The 23042-nt window shown below is 46.6% G+C and overlaps 1 protein-coding gene across 5 annotated transcripts in view; it reads right to left on the bottom strand.

Annotated features, from left to right (window-relative positions):
* EIF3D (eukaryotic translation initiation factor 3 subunit D) overlaps nucleotides 1-23042 on the bottom strand; it is a 202473-nt gene that overhangs the window by 71618 nt on the left and 107813 nt on the right. For all 5 annotated transcript variants that reach the window (XM_069653086.1, XM_069653081.1, XM_069653084.1 and 2 more), the window contains 2 exons: nucleotides 5330-5459; nucleotides 4820-4962 (listed from right to left, as the gene is read on the bottom strand). In XM_069653086.1, coding sequence (XP_069509187.1) covers nucleotides 4820-4962; nucleotides 5330-5459 — 273 coding nt within the window. The remainder of the gene's footprint in view (nucleotides 1-4819; nucleotides 4963-5329; nucleotides 5460-23042) is intronic.

Here is a 23042-nt window from a genome sequence, read left to right as displayed (position 1 = left end):
GTCCAGGAGAAGCACTGCCAAGATGGTCCTCATCTTGGCATTGCGTCATTGATATAGGAAACCTTCCTTCCTGGTCTCCTCTGGTGTCAGTTCGAAGAGTTCCGATGCTCTGGCGACCATGGCATGGAGCAACCACCACCTCGCCCGGGGGAGAAGCCCTAGGCTGCGGCGGACCGCCCGCCTGCCGTGGCCATGTCATCCGTGTCCTGCCGTGGCCATGTCATCCGTGTCCGTAGTCTTGGGAAAGGCACATGGGACGGTTGATGCAGCGGCTTAGGGTGTTGCTTACTCTTGTTGCCAGAGGTTGGTCCAGGGCCACTGGGGCTCGTCTGAGGAAGAAATATCGGTGCCCTGGAGAACGGTTGAGGGCTCCTCCGCCCCCTTTTGCATCCCAGGGATTTGGGTTCGGGCTCAGGGATGGCATCCTCTTCCCTGGTGTCCTCTCCACTGGCTTGGCCGATGCCTCCCATCTCTGGGGCAGGGATACTCTGGGCACTGCCAGGGCTACCTTGACTGGGTCAGCCCCCCTTGCCTTTGAGTGGGTCATTGGCACCAACTCGATTGTAGACTACTTCATCTGGGCCTTCTGGGACAGGTCGGTTGTCTTTTCCTGCGCCTTAGTCTGCTCAGGCTTTTCCTGCAGCTTCACTGGGTTAGCCAATTTCCTCTTCGAGAAGGAGCTGGAGCGATGGAGGCAGACAGTGAACATGAGTGCGCCCTTCCAGTCATGGGAACCGCTTGCACAGCGCCCCCAACAGAAACAGACTTGCGCCGGTTGGCCTGGTCTTGGGCCCCCATGGATGGAGCGCCTTCAAAGGACTAGAAGCCCACTCTACGGACCAGCCGGTCCTGGGTGAGGCATGCCCCCGCTTTCCACACGGGTCAGAGGACTTGGCGCCGAGCTACGCCGCCAGCCTACTGTGACGATCAGATTTCGCAATCCGCTTTTCTGTGATCCAGATTGAGGCACTGGAGAGGTTTGTCCTCTACAAACACATTCCGCAGCTGGAGCAGAGCTTGAAAAGGGATATTCCCCTTCTGACATGCTCCGGAGTGCGACGACGGGTGTTGAGAAGGTTTCTCAGAAATGTGCCAATTCCTCTCTACCTTAGAGACCCCAGCAACTTTGATGGATTTTGAGTACTTGAATTTTTAACCTGGAGAGAGTGAGACCCTTTTTCCCCACTCATGTATTTTTATATGATTTTGAACTCTGTTTCTTTTGGTTGTGGAGTGGAGACAAACTCCATAGGCATCTTTTACATTGTGGAACACAGCACCTTCAGTGCAGTGGCACAGGGTAGTCTTTCAGATTTCCCAAGGTTTAAATACCTTCTCTTGGATAAACTACTTTTTCCAATAGCATTAAAGTGAAATTGACTTTACATACATTTGTGACTTTCTAGACCCAGCACACACCATCTTACAGCAGGGTGCTGGAGGGGTTACCTAGTATCCCCTTTGTCTAGCTTCTCATGTAACATTTTTATGTTACCCTTTCCACGATGAATGGCTGGTGGCTTTTAACTACCATGGTGTGCATTTACCACGAGCTGCATTCACAGCTGCAGTAAAGCACCCAAGGGTGCCATTTTGTCAAATTGACCCAGTCTTTTTTCGCCATTTCTTTGTGGCAAGGTCCTTCTTGAGATTTACTATGCGCGCCAATCCAGGTTTGGTCCCTATGTTCGTTTTGTCTTTGGTGGGATTCACGAGTGAAGCCCGCCTCTGGCTCCAGGGTGTCTGGCAGGGGCAGGAAGTGAGGCAGGTGCATGAAACTCCCTGCTTAGTCTCCTAGGAGACAGGAATGCATTCTTAGGTGATTGGCCAGCTGGTTGTCCGGCAAGGACAGCCACTCTGCTGGGTGACTGACAGCTAGGCTGGAATGAATGGGAGAAACCTGCCTAAAAAGGCAAGGCTTTTTGGCTTGGAAGGCAGAGTCGACCACTGGGCGAAGGAATCCGAAGAAGAAATTGAAGAGGATTTCTGCTGCAACTCCTGGACCGTTGGTTTGCCCCGTGAAGCCCTGCTGCTGTGCTAAAACTCCAAATTTGTATCGACGGAAGCCCCTGCAAGGACTTCTCCCTTTGAGTTGGTGGGACCAAATCAACTCCAAGTTAAGCCACCTGGACATCCACTGAGCTGATTGAAATTCCACTGCAGTTGCTACTGGAGCCGAATAGCCAGGCAGAGGAACACCAGATTGTGTGCGTTGCTTTTAAGCTGGCCAAGAGCTCCAGGAAGATCCTTTGGACTCCCAGGAAGCAGGACCAAATGAGCCCGAGCCACCTCAGAGTGCTGGACCCCAGATGCAAGGAAAGCCCATCTCGACAGCAAGGAACCGCTGTGTTGCTATTTGCGGTAGACGCGAGGAGCTGAAACACCGAAGTGCCACTTGTTTCAAGATTGCTGGTTGCGGTTGGTGTCTGTCCCATTGCAGTGCAGGAGTCTCCAGACTTCCTCCCTCTTGTCCCCACGACTGAGGCACAGGAACAGCAGGATCTGCAGAGCTGCACAGGAACAGGGGCCATCTGCTGCACTTTTCTTCAACCTAAAGGTACTGTACGGTCTATGAATTTACCTCTCGTCGTGTAACCTCACTTGTCCTCGTTGGAGACTTGTCTTCGTTGCATCTGTAAAGTTGCTAACAGCTTCTTTACCTCACAAGCTTAATCAGCTTGTGGCCCTACTTAGATGTCTTTGTAGAATAAGAAGAAATCAAAAACATTGTGCAAGACTTTCTTACCTGCAAGAAGTGCTTCAGTCCAACTTGACTTTTGCTAACTTAACATTGGCTGGCCCGACTCCCTAAATGACTTCTCTCCTCTGCTAATTTGTTGTGTCTTCCTTCCAGGAAGGGATTAACTAACTTTGCATTGGGGGTTACCAAAAGTACTTACCTGCTTCAGAATATGTGTGTGATCTCTTGTTCTGTTCTAATAACCTTTTCCTTTGACCTACTAAGTCTGATTCTAAATGCAACAGTGATATATTAATGTTCCCAGCACCCTAACTATTGAAGTCACCTGAGGGTGTAGGTAGTGTGTGGGCCATCCCAAAGGGTACTTACTGATTTATAAGACTAAGTGTATTTTTGGAGTGCATTTGTGTGTGGCTTTATATTACTCCCTTCTGAAGAAAGCTTACTCTGACTGTTAAATTAATAATTGTTTAATCAAGAAACCTTGTGTGCAAGAGTTTATTTGAATACTTGTCATGAATCTCTGTGTAACTCCCCTACAGCTCACATTAACCCCTCTTGAGATAAGCCTGGCTGCTCAACACCCTACCAACCTGTATAGTACAGACTTATACCAAAGGTTGGGTTCATATTGCCAAGAGGTCAGGGTTGTTGTAAGACTGGAGAGTCAGGAGACCAATACCTTGGGATCGAAAAATCAGTTCTGCAGCAGTGGTTTGACGGCTTCCCGATTCTGTCACTAAGCACATTGTTTGGAAAGTTTTCCACGTCTGCTATGGTCACAGGATTCAGCTTGTTTGATGCGGTCAGGATGGAGAGAACCAGAGGAAGGATGAATATTGAAAGATTGAAGAACTCACCAGACAGCCATGGAAGAAGGGGCAGGAGGTAAGTTTGCTGGTGCGGTTGCAGGAAAGAGATAGCGCAGGCCCTTCAAGCTTTTCCAGTTCTGGGAGATGTAAGTAGGGCACTTTCCTAATGTCCTGTGATGAAGATTCTCTGGTTGATTCAGCACATACTTCAGAATGCTGGCAAGGAATAGGCACCCAATTCACGACCCAGCGATGCAGCACAGTAGCGAGCTTCAGTGAGACTAGGTTTTCGAGCAGGAGCCGTCATCCAGGGATAGTTATCCAACCCTCTTACATCTTCCAGTCAAAGACAGACAACCTCCATTTTGATGAATGAAGGTGGTGTGTAAGCGGACCCAACTACTGGAACCACTTTGCACATTTCAAAAAGCTACCATCAGCCTAGCAACATGTCTTAACAGATAGGGTACTCTCAATGAGACAGCAAGGGGTCCTTTTGGTGGACTTGTGCCTTGGGAGTCATGCAGAACGGAAAGACCGAGCCACATTAATTCAGGCTATGGATTAAGCCTGGCTCTGAGAAAGTAAAAAATACAGGGGGCTACAACAAGTGGTTACAAAGTGGCCTTTGACAGGAACCACTACTGAGGGTGGAGAGCTGTGCTCAGAGTGAGTACATGATTGCACGGCTGCCATTTTAAGCCTGCCTCAGTTCCCCGAAAGAAAGTAAAGGAACAAAATAATAAATGGCCACTTGTTACTTCAACGACTAACATTCTGGTATATTGGGATAGTCATGCGTTAACTCCTGGAGCCAACATTAAATTACAGCTGCCACACCAGCCTATTACATAACAGAGTGGGGGCTATTAACACCATAGGGCCAACATGGGATGCCTAAAAAGCACATTTGTGCCAGGAATCATACAGGCTACCATAGGACAGCACATCAAAAAGTGTTGCAGTGCCAGGGTGGACCTACCTCTACTGTTCCTCGAAACCTAAAAAATAAGCAAACCTTTGAGGGGGTTGTTCGCATAAAATGGGACAGCACAACCACTAAAAATCAAATAATTCCCCAAGAGTCAATGACACCAACAGGATTACTACAACACGGGTGGGGTGGATAATAAAACATAAGAGATGAACTGGAACCAATATATCATCCCTATGCCAAAGCTTTAAAACGTATTAAACCTACACACATGCTGACAGTGTAAGACTTCCTCCCACCCTAGAAACACTTGTGCACAGGCATGTTATAAATGACTTATTTTCAGGTAATCAAAAGCTCTTGAAACCTTACCCGAGTTTCAGATACTCCGATCCAGCCAAGAGGGCACAGCAAGTCCACCGAGCCAATTTATAGCTATTATTTTTCAGCTCAGTGGCAATCACAGCTCCCCTTTGAGAGTCCAGCTTCTGACGCCAATCCACTCCATTGCAGTGCTGTAAAGGACCCACAAGAGGCAACTCATTAAGTGAACGATAAGATAAGTAACTATCAAACTAGGTGCAAGGCAATGGGCCATCAAAACGACAAAGAATGTGCATGTGTGCAGAGAGACAGGAAAAATGTTGGCTAGCACCAACAACCAAGTCTGTTGGTGTACCCTCTGCGCTTTATCCCTAGCCCACATACACAAGAGACATTGCACGCAGGGCTTTCCAGTTAATGCCACCCCCTCAAGACTGCTTTCTCCTGTCCAGATTTCCCCCAGGCACAACTTTGGATTAAGCCCATATGTGGCGTGCTTTTGTATATTGCGTTTCAGCCCTGCGGTCTGTGCTCATCTCCCACAAGTGATCAACGTACCCTTGAATCCCACTCATTCAGGGTCTTGATGTTGATAAAAGACACTTCCCCATTTGCGCCAGTCATCACGCCATCATGCTCACATCGGACAATCAGGTCAATGTCATCACCAAGCTTCCAGCGTCGGTACCTGAGTAAAAGAAGATTAATGTAATTTGCCCATACAGCACCAATCTTCATGAGATGCACAACGCAAGTTTACAATCTTGTTAGGAACGATTTCACTTTGCTGCTTTCCCTCCGTAAAACAGACTATTATTTTATAACTGACTTTTTAGGTGAAGCCCTTTTGCTCCACTTACCTTGCTAAACTCATCTGTTTTGGGTGCACTGATCAGTCCCTATAGCTATCCGTGCAGGAGACCTCAATTCTCCATTGAGAGGTAAATGCGGTCAGGACCCTGTGTCGCTGTAGCATTGTTTTTGGATACTTGTAGGATGTGTCCAGGATGAACTGGTTGTAACAGATATGAATACAGTGGTTTCTTTGTCGTAGTCTGATAAGACAGTTTTTCCGAAGTCGAACTAAGGGCTTCACAAAACCATACATCTGAGACAATGCAAAACTCAGTACAAGGCTGTTCCTCCCGAGTATTTGGTAGCGTACACTGAGCAGCCAGGCTCATTTTAGGAGGGAGTGAGGGCTGTGGCAAAGTACAAAGAAACTGTAGCATACAAATGGTTCAATAGAAACACTTACACCCAGAGGTATTATAAAAAATAAAAGGTTTATTATAAATACAAGCAGGACAAGGTACATCTTGGGGTAAGTACTTTTGTCAGAGTCATTAACACAATATGAAACCACCACAAGGCTTAAGCTACAAAAGCATAAACCATATTTAGAATACCAAACAGTAATTCTAGGTATGTCCGACCTTCTACACATTTCTAATATATAAAACACCTGTTCAGGGGGAGCAAAATCACAAGTTACTTTTAGATAAAGTACAGTAATTCAAGGGTAGTAGCCCCAGTCAGTCATGCAGTGACGCTCAGCTAGGAAATCACTTTGTAAACCAACCCTGTTACCAGGATACCTTTCTGGATAGTGGAACACAAATTCATGGAACCGCATAAATCTATAACTACATTCAGGATAACACTCAGTTATATCAGGTGAATAAGACCTAATGTTCAAACTATTACAGTGGCTTTTCAGATCAGTGGAACACAGACTAAGGTAAGCAATCACTATTTACACTATTTTAGGATTGCTCAAAGCAGACCAAGGTCAGCTAAACCCAAAGCACGTTTATTAAGCATGGCACACAGCTATTCAAGGTAGGTAAAACCCAAGCCAGACTTATTCTAGACAGGCTATACAGCAGGTCAGGGGGGGAAGCATAACCCAGTTGGTGAACTTATACATTCATTTCCTAACAGAAACAGTAAAGCGAAGCCAACAGCATTACTTCTGGTAAGGGGAGCCTCCAATTCCCAGGCAAGTAAATAACCCTCTATACTTTTAGGAATGGCAAAACACATTCTAAGGCATGTAACTGCTCATATTTCAGAGGGAGCGTTACCTATACAACGTTCACAAGCAAGTAACTTAACACTTTTATTCAAGGCAAAAGGCCCAAACCTTATAAGTCTGCTATTCTTGAAGCATTAATGTTCAGTGGCAGGAGGGGGTCAATAGTGCTATAATGGTGAACTGACAGTCCAGGATAGGCAGAGATGTAGGAAAAGGTCCTGAGGAAGAAAGCTTTTGAGTTGCAGAAAGGTTCCAGGGACTTCAGAGAAGACACCCTGCCTAAAGGGAGTGCATCCTTGGGCCTGGGCGAACTGGATGAGGGTACTCCCAATCACATGAAACGCCACCAAAGCTTCACAGGAATCACATAAGGCTTAAAACAAGTAATACCCCAGCCATCACAGTACCTCAGGAAAGAAGGAGTTTGCAGCTGGACGTCTTCAGATTCTGCAGCCAACAACGGAGTCGTTGAATTCCATGTTGTGATGACTGAAAACAGGACACTAGAAGGGTATTTGCAGCAGCGATCAACGGGGAAGACTTCAGGAAAGAGTTACTTTGTGGCTGGTTGCCGGTGTGGTTTTGGTGCCCTTTTCAGAAGCCAGGTCAAGACTGAATATCGCTGGTTGGATTCTCATCGCTAATCTGGTCCAGCACTCTGGTGAGGGGATTTCCAAGAATTCAAATCAAGTCTCACCCATTGGACATGTATAGGTTTGTCTTGCAACAGAGGCAGTGAGAAAGGTGACTGTCGGAAGCGGCTGCTCTGTGTTGACAGCTGGGAGCTGTGCGGCTTGACGCCTCCCGACACCTCTTGCTCCTTTCCTCTAATCTGCTGTGCTGGCTGTGAGCGAGCACAAAGAGTGCGGTCTGCATTATCGGTGCTGCTGGAAGGGGTGCTGGGGGGGGGGTTTGGACGTGCGGATAGTGGCCCAAGACGTAATCAGGACACAGCCGACACAAATAACCCAGTGGTGAGACTCAGTTCCCTTGTACTGAGCGGCGGCAGTGAGTGCAATCCTCACTCCACTGCATGCCCCGCTGTGGGCTGCTCCATGGTACCCTAGCCTTCAGCAGACAAGTTTACCTGGAAGTTAAAGGTCTGTCGATCCCCTTTTCATTGTCCCCTTGTTTTTAACACTTCTCGGTGATCTGCGCCCTTTGAATCAAGTTCTGTTCATCTGCTGATGTATAGAGGCTCCTTTCTGAGCGACTCAAGCCTTTTTTGTATTTGCATTTTGAATCCTTCTCTTCAGCACAAGGTGCTGGTAGGACTGTTGCCGTCAACATGTGGAGCTCTTCATCTCTAGATTGGGTGAGTGCGGGGCTGTTACTGTCAACTCTTTGAGCCCATTTCCACACTGGGTGTCTGCAGAGCTGTCGGTCAGCTCCTTGTGCCTACCTCCTTACAGGGCGACTCTGGTACGGTTATCTATTACTTCAAACTATGAACCTGAGATATGGCCGTGGAAGTCAAACAAACGGTGCAGAGCCAACTTATCCCCCGGTCATTTCGAAAAATCCACCCACCATGGATATTTTTCCTGACCCACCGAAGCTGGGCATTGAAAAGAAATTTCATAACGAAGCAGACATTTTTGCAACCCCAAGGTAAAACCTCAGGGTTACAAAAACAAACATGGATGCTCTAACAGTGTTACACCCAACCGGAATTTTTTTTTAAAAAGTGCCAAAGTAAAATCTCATCAAGAAAATAGGCCCTCCAATTCCTATGTCTCCCAAGGCGGGTCAGTGTATAATGGATTACTTTCCCAAACTTGCAGGGACAAGCACCAAAGTTAAATACGTTCAGCCTATTGGAATGTCTGTCATTTTAGATCACATACTGTTGAATGTGGTAACGGACTTGAGCATAATTGAATATGCAGATTCAGTTCTACTCCTGACCGATTGCGAGACCACAGAAGGTGTCCTCCAACAGACTTGCAATGCCACTAGAATTGGAACACTGTTAGGCAGATGTCATGATCACTGCTTCCAAGGAGCTAGGACCAGCCCAACGTCCTTGGAAGCAGGCCCCTAACCTTCATCCTAGGCACCAGCCGGTCCCCACTGGGACCTTTTGGACCTCTTCCTGGCGCCGGTGGCACCAGGCTCATCAAAGTCACTGGTCCCGGAACTGGAAGCGCCGGGCTCATAATTTGTATGAAGATGCTTGGGTGGACTTACCTGCAGCAGACCATGCTGCTTACTTACCAGCCACATAGGAATCCTCTGTGAGCCGGGACTACTTTCTTACCTGGGTGGGGCAAGCTCCACTCCCTGGATACAACACTGGAACTCTTCTGGAACAGGAACTCTTTTCTTACCTAGGCGAGGCCGTGGAGGAAGACGCCTCATCACTCCAAGGCTATTTAAACCACACCCGATTGATGAAACGTGCTTCGCTTTATTCTGCATCTGCAGCAGAACGCTCACCGTGTCTGTTCCAGTTTTCTTCTTTCCGATCCTGAACCTGCAAGAACAAACGCTTACCATTCCTGTATCCAGCCTTCAGTAGCACCTGCAAAGACAAGAAACAACAGGTTAGCACGGCAACCTTCACGCGCTGCGCTTGACTCACCTGATCCATCGGCAGCTACCATCTCTTCACGGTGCTTCTCTGCCTGTGAAGACAAAGGCATAGTTATTCCTGTGTGGAATTACTTACCGGCACTCCGGGAATTCCGGTTTTCTTCAAAGCTGCAATCCTGCACCTGAAAAACAAAAGAAGAGACATTAGACAGGTATTTTACTTACGCGCCATCGCGCCCGCCACAATAGGGCGCCTGCAAATACTCCGGCGTTTCCAGCGTCTCTTCAACACCCGAACTCACAACTGCAAGGGAAAAGAGACAGTTCGAGAGCTTTTGAAAAGCAGGCAACCGGCATTTACTTACGCATTTCCAAGCGCGTCATTCCAAGACTCTGGCTCGAACTTCGGCTTTCTTCACACCATCTTCTACCTCAAGAGCCCTGCAAGACAAATAGAAAAAGCATTATACAGAGCACTGTTCGACATTAACATCCCCACGCACCTAAAGACTGTGGACTTAAAAGGTGTCCGGAAACTCACCGTTCGTGCAGTTAACGACGGTAGCAATCCTCTGATGTCAAGAGGCCTACGTTTCACCCAGTGAAGGAACTGGCAACGGCACCCTGCACCAGACGCAGATGGAGAGTCCAGCATTCACCTATCTAAGGTGAGCACGTTGACCTTCGGGCTCCACGGAAAAGCGAGGAAGGGAAAGGGAGAAAGATACCCGACAACCCCAGATCATTAACCCCATATTCTTTCACCTGCAGATATCTCACTCTTCGAGTTAGACACACAGTGCGAAGAGGCTCAGCCCCGGAAGCCAATCGAGTCCTGCACTTCACTTTGAGTCACAGACACCATCCTGCCAAGACCGGCGCCTCCGTGGGAATCAGGTGAGCGTTACAGCAGAATTGCAGGCGGTACCCTCTGGGACCACTACACACAATTAGGACTACAGGCGTTAGCCAACCAAGCTTTGGTATAGGTCTGTACCACAGTTTTTGGTAGCAAGCCGAGCAGCCAGGCTTATCTCAAGAGTGAACATGAGGAGTACACGTAGTTACACAGAGGACTTTCAATAGCAGTGGTTCAAGTTTCTTGGTATGTTAATGTTAAAAGACATTTGTACCGCGCACTATCACCACCAGAGTGGTCCCCTGGCGGCACTGAAAGAGGAAGGGAGGGGAGTTAGAGGGAAGAAGCTGGAAATATGCAAGAGAGCAGTGATGTGCTGTTGGCGGCCTCAGCCCGGTGGGTCCGTTGGCTGGGCCTGGGGTGTTTGCGGCCGGTAGTCATGTACTGTTGTTGGAGTCTATGTGTGTATGCTTTGTTGTTGCAATGTAGTGAAGTTTGTACGGTTTGTTGTGCTGTAGGTTTGTGGTTGGTTTGGAGTTTGAGAGGTGTATGCAGAGGGGAAAATTGTTAGTGCAATTGGTTAGTTGGCATCTTTATCCTGAATTGAGGCGATGGGCTTCTGTAATCTCCCCAGGTGGGGTTCGGGAGCACCCATGCGCCTCTGTCCTGATCTGGGTCCGTCCGGCCTTCAAGGCCCCTTCACATTTGGCCCCCTCGTGCCCCAGTCTCACTCGCAGCGCTACCCGTCTTCTCTTCCGACTCATAAGGTTCGTACACCTGCCAATGTCCACAGTTCAGATAATATGGTGAATGACAATATCCCGATAATTCCACCACACTGTGGTACCTGGTGGCAACTAAGGGGCGAGTGCGGGTGTTGGGTGGGATTAGGGTGGGTTGTTGACTGTTTCTGTGGGTGTCGCCTGTGTTCCACTCTAACTGGCGTCCTTCGTCCAGGTGCTGTGGGAGCTTCTTCACTTAGGGAGTTGTCCACAGTCGGTACTAGGAGTTGTCCGTGTCCACTCCAGTTTACTTTAGTCATCCTTTTTCATTTCTGTTTTCAGTTTGAGTCTCGTGTTGAAGAGCCAAGTGTATAGTAATTTCTTAAATTTTAGGTTATTTTTGGTGTTTCTTATTTCTTTTTGGATGTTGTTCCAGGTTTTTGCGGCTAAGTGGTAGAAGGAGGCGCCTCCAAGTTTCTTCTTGAGGTATGGTTTTGATTCCAGGCGGGTTTCGTTGCTTGACCTGAAGAGTCTTGTTGGCTTGTAGATTGTCATTTTATTTTGTAGGAATTCTGCTTCTTGTCCATTGATTGCCCTGTGCGTTATGCACATTGTTTTGAAGGTGATGCAATGTTTTACTGGGAGCCAGTGTAGTGTTTTTAGGGCAGGGTGATGTGTTCCCTTCTTGATAGTTTGAGTAGTCCGGCTGCTGCATTTTGGATCCGTTGTAGTTTCTTCAAGAGGTATTCTGAGGTAGAGGCCGTTTGCATAGTCGATTGACATGAGGGCGACGATAGTGAGTGTTTTGTGCGTGAAGGAGAGGAAAGGTAGGATTCTGCTTGCCGTGTGGAGGAGGAAAAAACATTTGACTGTTGCATTTACTTGTGGTTCTAAGGTTAGGGTGTTGTCGATCAGGATTCCCGGATTTTTTACTACCTTAGATGGTGATGGTGCGGTTCCCATTTCCGTTGGCCATGGGATGGCGGTTTCGTGCTCTTGTTCTTTGGATATGATCAGGATTTCTGTCTTTCCGGGGTTGATTTTCAGGTTGTTGGCAGTCATCCAGTTGAAGACTTCTTTTAGACACTCGATTAGGGTTGCATGATCAGCTTGGGCGTCTGATTTTGTAGATGATTTGGGCATCATCGGCGTAGTTGTAGCATGTAATGTTATACTTTCTGAAGATTCTGATAACCGGAGTCTGGTAGATGTTGAAGTACAGTGGTGATGGTGAGGATCCTTGCAGCTCTCCACAGTCGTTAACTCTTGGAGTGGATTTGAAGGGTTTAATTCATACGGTTTCTGTTCTGTCTGCTAGGAATGATTTAGTCCAGAGTAGTGCTGTGTCTGTTATGCCTATGTCTTCTAGTCTTTTGGTTAGGGTGTCATGACCAACTGTCGAAGGCTGCGGAGAGATTAAGTAGAATGAGGGCTGAGGTTGTGTTCGAGTCCGCGTTAGTTTTTAGGTCGTCCCAGATGGAGGGATAGTGCTGTTTCCGTTGCTCTTGCAGATCTCAAACCGACTTGAGCTTGGTCTAGGAGGAGGTGTTTTTCTACGTATTCTTGGAAACCTACATATATAAACTAGCCCAAGAGTTTTGCCGGGGTAGGGAATGTTTGAAATCGGCCTGTAGTTGGAGGTCTTCTACGTCACCACTTGTGTTTTTCAGAAGTGGTTTGATATATGCCGATTTGAAGGTCTTTGGTACAGTTCCTGTTGCCAGTGAAAGGTTCAGAAGGTTTCTGTAGTATTCTGCTGGCGTTCCTTGTACGAGGATTGATTTGTAGATGTCCGGGGGACAGGGATCCATGGGTGATCGATCTTTCTTGCTGTGCTTTACCAGCATTGCAAATGCCTCTGCTGATATTTCAAGAAAGTATTTGAGTTTGTGCTGATGTTCTGTGGTAAAAACACTTAGTAATTCATTACACAATCTATTAGAAAACATTTCACTAGAAGACAATTATATACCCATACACTTCAATACAAAACTAAGCTTTTGAGACAGTTTGAGCTCCCCTGAAATAGGAGCCAAATAGCAGTGAGCACAAAGGACAAAAGTAAGTAGACTAGATCACATATACTTTCTAGACAGTGCAAATAATTTCAGTTCACCAGAGGAGCAGTTCCGGTATCAAACGGTAAAGTCTTTGCAAAAGTTCTCAGAAGTAGTTTAGACGAAAAAGGATCATTTGTCGGGTCACAAGCTGATTAGGCCGGCAAGTTGGGAAAGTTTCAAACTTTCACCGCAAGAGTGGCGTTCTCTCCATCGGGTTGGCACAGTACCTTTGTATGAACAAACAAATGTTGCTGAAGTCTTGGTTCCTGGCAGGTCCTGCAGATCTCGCTGTCCCGGAGCCTCAGTCGTGGGGACAAGAGGGAGGACGTTGGGGGACTCCTGCACTGCACAGGATCGTTGAAGAAAGCAAACAAGATGGAGTCACTTCAGTTCCAGTAGCTGTTGATTCAAGAACACAAACTGGTGTCCCTCTCCCTGGTTAATCCTAACCGGTCTTGAGAATGGTATCCAGGTGTTTTATGAGTGGATTGGCCCCACCAACTCAAGGAAGAAGCTGTCCTTGAAGGGGCTTCTCGGTCAAATGGAGTTTGGCAGTTCAGACCTGCAGCAGGGCTTCACCGGGCAAACCAACGGTCCAGGAGTTGCAGCAGCTGTCCTCTTCCAGCTCTTATTCAGTTCTTTTGTTCCAGTGGTCGACTGCTTTCCAGTCCAAGAGACTCGCCTTTTAAACAGTTTTCTCCCTTTCATTACAGCCTAGCGGTCACTCACCCAGCATGGTGGCTGGCTTTACTGGGCAGTCAGCCAGCCAATCACGCCAGAGTGCATTTGGGTGTCCCAGGAGACTAAGCACAGGGAGTTTCGGCCACCTCCCTCCCTCCCTGCCCACCCCAGACACTGAGGCGGTCTTCAATCCTGAAGCCCGCCAAAAGGCACACGAACAAAGGGAACAAACAAGGTTTGGCGCACAGAGACAAACACTAGAAGGACCTTTCCAAAAAGAAACGGCGAAAAAAGACGACCAGGACCAGTTTAAACAAAGGGGTTTAAGGTGGCATCATGGCTCCCGTAATTTTTAACTACCGGTGTTCGCGGTCGGGAAAGATCATGGTAGTTTGTTGTAAAAACAAAGCCACCCGCCTTTTCAATAGAAAAGGGTAGCATTTGACTGCTACATGAGTATTTAGACACAGGGGATACTATCTAACCCCTCCAGCACTCCATTTTAAGATGGTGTGTGCTGGCTCTATGAATTTGAAAAGACTAGTAAAGTCAATTTCACTTTACATTCTCTGGGAAACAGTAGTTTATCCCAGAGAAGGTATTTAAACCTTTGGGAAGTCTAAAAAGACATCCCTGTGTCACTGCAATGAAGGTGCTGGGTAACACGTGAAAAGGTGATGCCTATGGAGTTAGCTAAAACTCCATAATCAAATAACACAAATGTAAAACACATAAAAATACATGAGAGTGGGGAAAAATGGCTCACACTCTTTCCAGGTAAAACATCAAGTCCTCAAAATCCAGCAAAGTTGCTGGGGGTCTCGAAGGTGAACGGAATTAGCACTTTATGAGAATTCTCCCCAACAATCACCAACAGAACTGACTAGCTATCTCAAGTGAATGATGAGCAGCCAATTTCCTCCCTAGATTATTCCACTCAAACTAGTGAGGGTGTAATCCATCACACTTTACGAGAGGCTGATTTTGTTAAGCTTTCTTCCCCCAGCCTCTTGGCACTCAATATGGTATTAAGCTGGTTTGTCGAACTATAAGATAACATCTGAGAAGAGGTTAAGGTACACATGACAAGTGGTATTAACACGAAGGTTGAAGATTTGCAAGTTTGTGTAGGGGACTTCGCATCAAGGACCTTGGTCCCGCCAGCTGGAAAGTTATGCCATGGTAATGTGGAATCTGCCAGTAACGAGCCAATTACAATAGATGACTGTTGTGGAGGTACACTCTTCATTTAACATTGCCTCCACATCAGTTGCATCCCTCCCAGATCCCGACATTGCCAAACAGCTCTCCAAACAGAAGCCACGGTCCATACACAGGGTGCCAATGTCCCAGACATCCCAAGAGGTCGAACCAAAAAAACTAAATCAGAAACGGCTTGTTAAAAATAGTTTTTCTGAAGGCCAACTAAGGGCTTAGTAAAACCATTCAACTGAAGCAGTACAAGACTGTACCATCCGAGTTCATGGTACCGTAGACAGAGCAGCCAGGCTTAAAGGAGGGAGAGAGGGCTGTAGCATCAGTACAAATGAAATTGTAATACCAATGATACAAAGAAACACTATGTATATAAAAATAAAGGATTTACATACAAGTGGACCCAGATAAATCTAGGGGTAATAAAGTACTATCACACATTATATGTAATCACAATCATAAAAACACAACACTATGCTTGCAGGTACACAGACCAAAGCATAAACCTTATTTGGAATACACACAACAGTAGTTCTAAGGAAGTCAAGCCTTTAAATACACATTCAGTATAGGTCACACCTATTCTTGGGGAGTAAAAAGCAATGGTTACTTTCAGATTACTAAGTAATTCCAGGGCAGTAGACCCTACCAGTTGTACAGTGACGCTCAGTAACAAATAAAATAGTCAGTCAACTGGACAGTATACGTTTTGTGAATGGTGGAACACTTATTCCAGGTAGTGTAAAAACCCAACTACGTTCGCGATAAACAGTTTTACTAGGTGAGTAAAACATAGGGATGTAAGATTCAATTACAGGTGCTTTTGAGATCAGTGAAACACAAGATTGAGATAAGCAGTAACTCTTGTAACTTATTTTTGGCTGGCACACAGCTAACCCAAGGTAAGTAAACCCCATAAACTTTTGCAATCTCCCAATGAAGTCCAGGTTATAATACAAGTTAAACTTATGTACCACTTACGAGGCACAGTTGGAACCAGAGACTGTCTACAACAGCACAGGGAAAGCAAAACCCAATGTTACACTTTACTGAATGACTCAGTTATTCTAGGTAGGTAAGATCTAATGTAGACTTCTTCTGGACAGGATAGCAGCAAGTCAGGGGAAGCAAGACCCAGTTGGGGGACACTCATACAATTATCCTAACAGGAATAATCTGGTGCCACCAACACATTACTTTTGGGAAGAGGCACAACCTAACCACAGGTGAGTAATATACCCTCATATCTACTTGGTATTAGAACGGCAAAATGGTTTCTAAGGAAAGAAAAAGGGAGTAGTTTCTTACCTGTAACTCTATTTCTCCAGCGCTAGTGTCTTTCATGGATTCACATGCAGCGACTATTTCCTGTTGTCTGGCTGGGAAAACCTTGGTAACGTTAACATACCATTTCCCTATGGAAAATGTCATCCTATCAACGTCTTTGGGTGCTTTATACCGCACCAATAGGAAGTGTAGTATAAATAGCCCCACCACTGTGGCTTCCCTTCATATTTTAACCCCCCCAAAGTAGAGCAAACGGAACAAGGTTGGCCTGCAGGGGCGGCCGGTGGGTGCGTGAGAATCCATGAAAGATACCAATGCTGGAGAAATGGAGTTCCAGGTAAGAAACTACTCCCTTCTCGAGCATGGATCTTTCATGGATTCACATGCTGTGAATAGATTACATAGCAGTATGAGACGCCGGTGGTGCACGACAGGCAACCAACACCCCATGCCCTGGGACATCGTAATCCACACACAAACCATCCAACAGGCATAATGAACAAACACCATTAGAAAAAAAAACAAAAAAAAAAAAACAGAAGCTGCGGGGCCTACCTTATTGGAACAGGCGCTGGAGGACTTCATGTCCCACCTGCACATCCTCCACATGTTGCCCCAGGCAGTAGTGTCTGTGAGCGATGCCACATACCTTCACCAATGCTGCTTAGCAATTGTCAGAGCTGTATACACACCCACAGCTCCTCCGACGACGCTGTGGATCTTGTAGCATGGGCCTTAGGAGTGGCCTGCAAAGCTTGCCAGCCTTCCTGTGGCAAAATGAAATCTTAGAGGAGACCCAATGGGAAATTCCTTGCTTAGAAATTGACTGGCCCCTGTTGGAGGGCCCAAAAGCCACAAACAGCTGCCTCGACTTCCTGAAGAAGTGAGTTTGGTCGAGAGAAAACTTCAACGCCATTTTGACGTCCAAAGAATGCAGGGCTTTTTCAGGAGTGGTAGCCTTAGCGAAAAATGTGGGCAGGGCTATTGTAGCGTTCTTGTGAAACTCTGACAGCACTTTAGGGATAAAGTGAGGATCAGTAGACAGGAGAACCTTGTCCCTCATGAATCGTAGATATGGCGGGTCAATGACCAAAGCCTGACGTTCAGAAATCCACCTGCCAGGTGTAATAGCCACTAAAAAAGCAACCTTCGACGTGAGGAACTTCGGCGTCGACATAGGTTCAAATGGCGGCTTCATGAGAGCTGTGTACCACATTGAGACTGCATACCGGAGCAAATCTCTTCTGTCCTGTAAAGGCCCTTGAGGAACTGTTTGACCAACCTGTCACTGAACCGAGAGAGGGAGACAGAGGGAGACAGAACACAAGGTTATCCCAACAGTTTGGAGACAGTCAAAAGGGAAGCCGCTGGGGCCATTTATACTACATGTCCTATTGGTGCGGTACTCTATAGAAAAAGCTATGTTAAAGATACTGAGGTTTTCCCAGCCTGATGTGAATCCATGAAAGATCAAATGCTGAAGAATGTTAACCATACTTTTAAAGTAGTGCATCACACATCCATGGGAAGTAAGAACTTTTGTAACTGTTCACTCAAAAGTCTTTCCCTTATTCTTGGAGCACGAGTGTCCTCTGTGGCAGAAGGGAGGTCACTAGGATCTTGTGTCCAACAGACAGTGTCAGAATAGGTTCTTAAGCAGCAAAAGTCAGAGTTCATCGGGAAGACTGGGCAAACAGGTGAGTATTTTACTTTAGTGTTAGAACAGGGTCCAGGGGCTTCACAGAAGACACCCTAGCAGGAGTCTACCATTGGACGAGAGGCCTCCCAATCACAGAAAACACCACACAGCTACACAGGAATCCCAAGAGATTTAAGGGAAGTACATATCCAAGTAAACACAGTACCTCAGCATTGAAGAAGATTTTGTCGCAATGACTGAAAACAAGACCTCAGAAGGAACTTTGCAGAAGGGAATCAATGGAGAAGGCTCTAGGCAAGGTTTTCCTCGTGGCTGGATGCAGTTCTGTGGATTTCACGTCTTTTCAAGGAGCACAGAAAGACAGAAAATAGTGGTTGATTTCTCGTCGTTACAAAGGTCCAGCACTCTGGTGAGGGGACTTTGGAATGGATTCATGTCTCTGGAGATACACTAGGATGCCCACGAAGTTTCAGCGAGATTCGGAAGACTGCACCGCACAATGGCTCGAGGTCCCAGGGTATTGGGGTATTGCATCCCTGCAAGGTTGCAGCAATGCGTGAGATGGCTCAACATGTAGGTCTTCTTGAGTCTAGTGGGTCTCACCAGGGTCAGGGTCATCGTTTGAGTGCCAAGGTCAATTGGAAGGAAGGGCTACAGCAGGCTCCGTTTACACAGCAGGCTCTCTGGAAATCGTTTCAGCTGCTTTTCCTTCATCCTCTTCGGTTTTGGTTCCAGTGGTCAACTTATCTTCAGCTTCCAGGTTTGCTGTATTTAACAGGAACTACAGCACAACTTCTGTATTCTCTTCCTGCTTTTTACAACAAGGGGCGGTCTGGTTGTCCAATCAGGACAGCCAATAGCCCACCCCCCTCCCCCACTGGGATTTGACCCCATTCAGGCAAGGAGGAAGACAAAGTGCTGTCGAGTTGTGGACTCCTCTCTCGCTGCCCGTCTTCACAGACGGGCTGGAGCCTGGGCAGGGAGTCCAGGGGACTCCCGCCGAAGATAAAAATCACACAAAGGAATTTCCTGCCCTGGATGTCAGGAGAAGGATGGACAAGGAACACTAAGGGGCCATTGTGGAGCACCTTTAGGTGCCTTTACTGCAGCTGTGAACACAGTCCGCGGTAAAGGTGCTCCAAATTACTAAAGGCTATCACTGCCACCAGCCAATGAAGGTAAGCTTGTCTCGGCAACATAATTGTTGGTTTTAGTGTGAGGGGATACATTGCATCTCCCCAGCACTCCACATAAGGTGGGGTGTGCTGGTTTCATAAAATAAAATGTTAGGGATCCAACATTCCTTTCTACCCTCGGACTGTAGTTGCCTCAAGGTTAGCCAGATAAAGTTAAAATGGGAGCCCTAGAGCAACCCAGCAACAGGCACTTATTGCGAAAAAGTTGATAAAGAGGATAACTTTAAAAAGACTATGGAGAGTCAAAAAAAAAAAAAATGACACCCATAAAAAGAGTAAAAGATTCTGTGGGTGCGGAAAACTGTTCCCACACATAGGTATTAAGGAAAAATAATCCACCAGTAAAGCAAAAAAGTTCTGGAGTTGGCCCAGGTCAGGAAGATTTACCATTTCTATGAAAATCTTACCCAACACCTATCAGTTGAACCGTGACGCTCAGCAAGAAATCGGTCATAACTGGTGTTAGGGAGAATTCTCCTTTCTGTGCTAATTCCCTTCAACCTTAGAGACCCCCCCCCCCCCATCTGTTTTGCTGGATTTACTTTTTAATATTAACCCTGGAGTGAGTGAGCCTTTTTCCCCACTCTCGTGTTTTGACCAGACTAGGATTATGCATTTCCCTTTTTTTTTTTAATTTATTTTTAAGTCTGACAAACTCCATAGGCATCTACTTTTTGTATGGGGACCCCCCCACAGCACCTTGAGTGCATTGACAGAGAAATCCTTTAGATTTTTCATAAGGTTCAAATACCTTTTCTTGTGTGAGCTACTGTTCCCAAGAATAATAAAGTTAAATTGACTGTTCTTACCTTTTCTCTTTGTAGGTCCAGCACAAACCATGTTATGTGGAGTGCTGGGGTGGGTGTTGTGTGGGGGGACGGGGTGGGGAGGAGATACCCATTAGACCCTTATCCTACCTACTCCGGTAAAATGGTGTACCCTCACTACTTTAAATGGCTGGTGGCAGGCAAAACCAACAGTCCAGGAGTTGTAGCAGCCGTCCTCTTCAAGCTCGTCTTCAGTTCTTTCGTTCCTTCCAGTGGTCGACTCTGCCTTCCAAGCCAAGAGACTCTTTTATTCAGTGCTCTCCCATTCATTCCAGCCTAGCTGTCACTCACCCAGCAGAGTGGCTGTCCTTACCAGACAGTCAGCCAGCCAATCACTCCACAGCTCATTTGGGTCTCCTAGGAGATGAAGCACGGAGTTTCGGGCACCTCCCTCACTTCCTGCCCACCCCAGCCACTCGGGTACCAGAGGCAGTCTTCAATCCTGAAGCCCGCCAAAGGTGTAGGAACAAAGGGACCAAGCCTAGTTTGGTGCAGAGAAACTCTAGAAGGACCTTGCCAAAAAGAACTGGAGAAAAAAGACAACCGGGCCCTGTTTAAACAAAGGGGGCTCAGACGCCATCTTGAAAAACATAGCTCATGATTTTTAACTACCAGTGATCTTGGTCGGGAAACATCATGGTAGTTCGTTGTAAAACCACTGCCACCAGCCATTTCGATAGGAAAGGCTAACATTTGACTGCTACACGAGTTTCTAGACATAGGGGATACTAGGTAACCCATCCAGCACTCTATAGGAAGATAGTGTGTGCTGGGTCTAGGAATTTAAAAAGACTAGTAAAGTCAATTTAACTTAACATTCTCTGGGAAACAGTAGTTTATCCCAGAGAAGGTATTTAAACCTTCTGACAGCCTAGAAAGGCTTTGCACCAAGGGTGCTGTGTAACATGAAAAGATGATGCCTATGGAGTGGTCTTAAAACACCATAATCAAAAGAACACGAGTAAAACACATCAACATACATGAGAGAGTGGGAAAAGAGGCTCACACTCTCCAGGAAAAAGAAAAAGTCCTCAAAATCCAGTACAGTTGCTGGGGGTCTCGAAGGTGAAGTGAAATGGCACAATTATGAGAATTCTCCCCAACACTCGTCCCACCCAGACTAAGGGACAGGAGTATTTAATCCACCCCTGGATTAATCTCCTTACTCCAGTCGGTCATACATTCTGGAGAGACCATCAGCATTTTGGTGATTACACCCCGACCTGTGTTCAAGGGTAAAATCAAACCCCTGTAGACTGATTGACCATCTTAACAATTTAGGATTGTCCCCTTTCATCTGCATTAACCATGTCAAGGGTTGGTGGTCCGTCTGAATCACAAAAGTAGATCCATACAAGTATGGTGTAAACTTCTTCAGAGACCACACAATGGCAAAACACTTGATCTATGGTTGGCCAGCTCATCTCAGGTTCCTTCAGCTTCCTGCTGATGAGGCAGATTGGGTGTTTCCTACCCTTCTCATCCAGCTGACTCGGAACTGCACCTATACCTGTATTTGAAGCATCTGTTTACACAATGAAAGTTTGGCTGTAGTGAGGAGCTCTTAAGACTGGAGCTTGACAAAGGACTTTAAGTCCTTCAAATGCCTTGGTGCACTCATTCCACCTGACCTTTTTGGGGAATTCAAGGGAGAAGCTATGGGCCCATAGTTCTCTATGAATAATAACCAGTGAGACCTAAGAAGGCCCTCACTTGGGTTTGAGTAGTAGTTTGAGTAGTAGGGGTGACCCATTCTTGTACAGCTTGTACTTTGCTAGGCAATGGCCTTAGTTCATCTCCTCCAACCTCATGTCCAAGGTAGACCACTTTGCTCTGTCCAATTTGACATTTACTTGCCGTTATGGTCAGATTGGCCTGCTCAAGAGCCTGCAAAAAATATCCTAAGTGGTCAACATGTTCTTTCCAAGTAGGGCGGAACACTGCAATGTCATCCAAGTATGCCATGCAGACGTCCTTCATCCGATTCAGAACTTGGTTGACCATCCTTTGGAATGTAGCATTTTTTAATCGAAAAGGCATTACCATTAACTGGTAGAGGCCTGCTGGGGTTGGAAATGCAGTTTTCTCTTTGGCATGGTCCGTCAGAGCTATTTGCCAATAGCCTGATGTTAGGTCAAATGTACCGAGGTACTTGGCTGAACCAAGTTTGTCCACAAGCTCATCTGTCCTAGGTAAAGCATGGGCATCAGTCTTTTTGACTGCATTCAGAGCTCTATAGTCCACACAGAATCTCAACTCCTTGGATGCTGCCTATGGGCACTAGTACAACAGGACTAGACCATGGACTGGTAGAAGGCCCCATTACCCAGAGATCAAGCATTTTGTTGACCTCCTTTATGTGGGTTCTTACATGATCTGACATCCTGTAACCGTGAGAATATCATGCTGGCCCCAAGGGGGTCAAGCCTGGTGACAGTGAAAACAGGGAGGCAAACTGATTTAACGAACTAGCACTCCTCCTGTTGTTCCAGTGTCAGATTAGAAGAGATTAACTCCTATCTTCTCATCTAAAGGTTGTCCTCTGTGGAGATCAGGTAGAGGTTCAATCTCCTCCTCCTGAGCTGAAGCTAGAAGCAAAGCTCCCAATTGTGGTCTAGAGACATAGGCTTTTAGATGGTTGGTGTGAAAGAGCCTGTGGGGTCTCCTAAGGATTGCCCAAGTCCACCAGATAATTGACCTCTCCAACTTTTCCCACAACCTCGAAGGGTCCAATCCATTTGTCCTGCAAGGCCCTCTGCTTTGTAGGTACCATAACTAGAACTTTCGGGTCTTGAGGAAACTCGACCATGTTGGCCTTCTGGTCATGCCAAAGCTTCACCAGAGCCTCACCCGCTTTCAAGTTATCAGAAGCTTATGTCATCATGTGCGTCATTCTCCTCCGGAGACCAAGCACATAGTCAGTGACTCTCCAACCCCTCCTTAATCAGGGCCAAGGGTCCTCTAACTGGATGACTGTTAGGGAGAATTCTCTGTTTAGGCTGAATTTCCTAACCTAATGAGTCCCCAGCAGCTTTGCTGGATTTTTGGGGTTTATTTTTTTCTCCTGCCAAGAGTGAGACTTTTACCCTCACTCTTGGGCATGATTTGAGTGTGTTTCTTTGAATCTAGATGTGTTTAATGGGCTATGGGGTCTTTTACTCCATAGGGCTTCATGTGTTTTTGTGATGTGT

Source organism: Ambystoma mexicanum, chromosome 3q (assembly GCF_040938575.1).
Source record: "Ambystoma mexicanum isolate Mex_15411 chromosome 3q, UKY_AmexF1_1, whole genome shotgun sequence".
NCBI classification, from domain to species: domain Eukaryota; kingdom Metazoa; phylum Chordata; class Amphibia; order Caudata; family Ambystomatidae; genus Ambystoma; species Ambystoma mexicanum.
The sequence above is the reverse complement of the archived record's forward strand: the minus strand, read 5'-3'. Positions and strand labels throughout refer to the sequence as shown.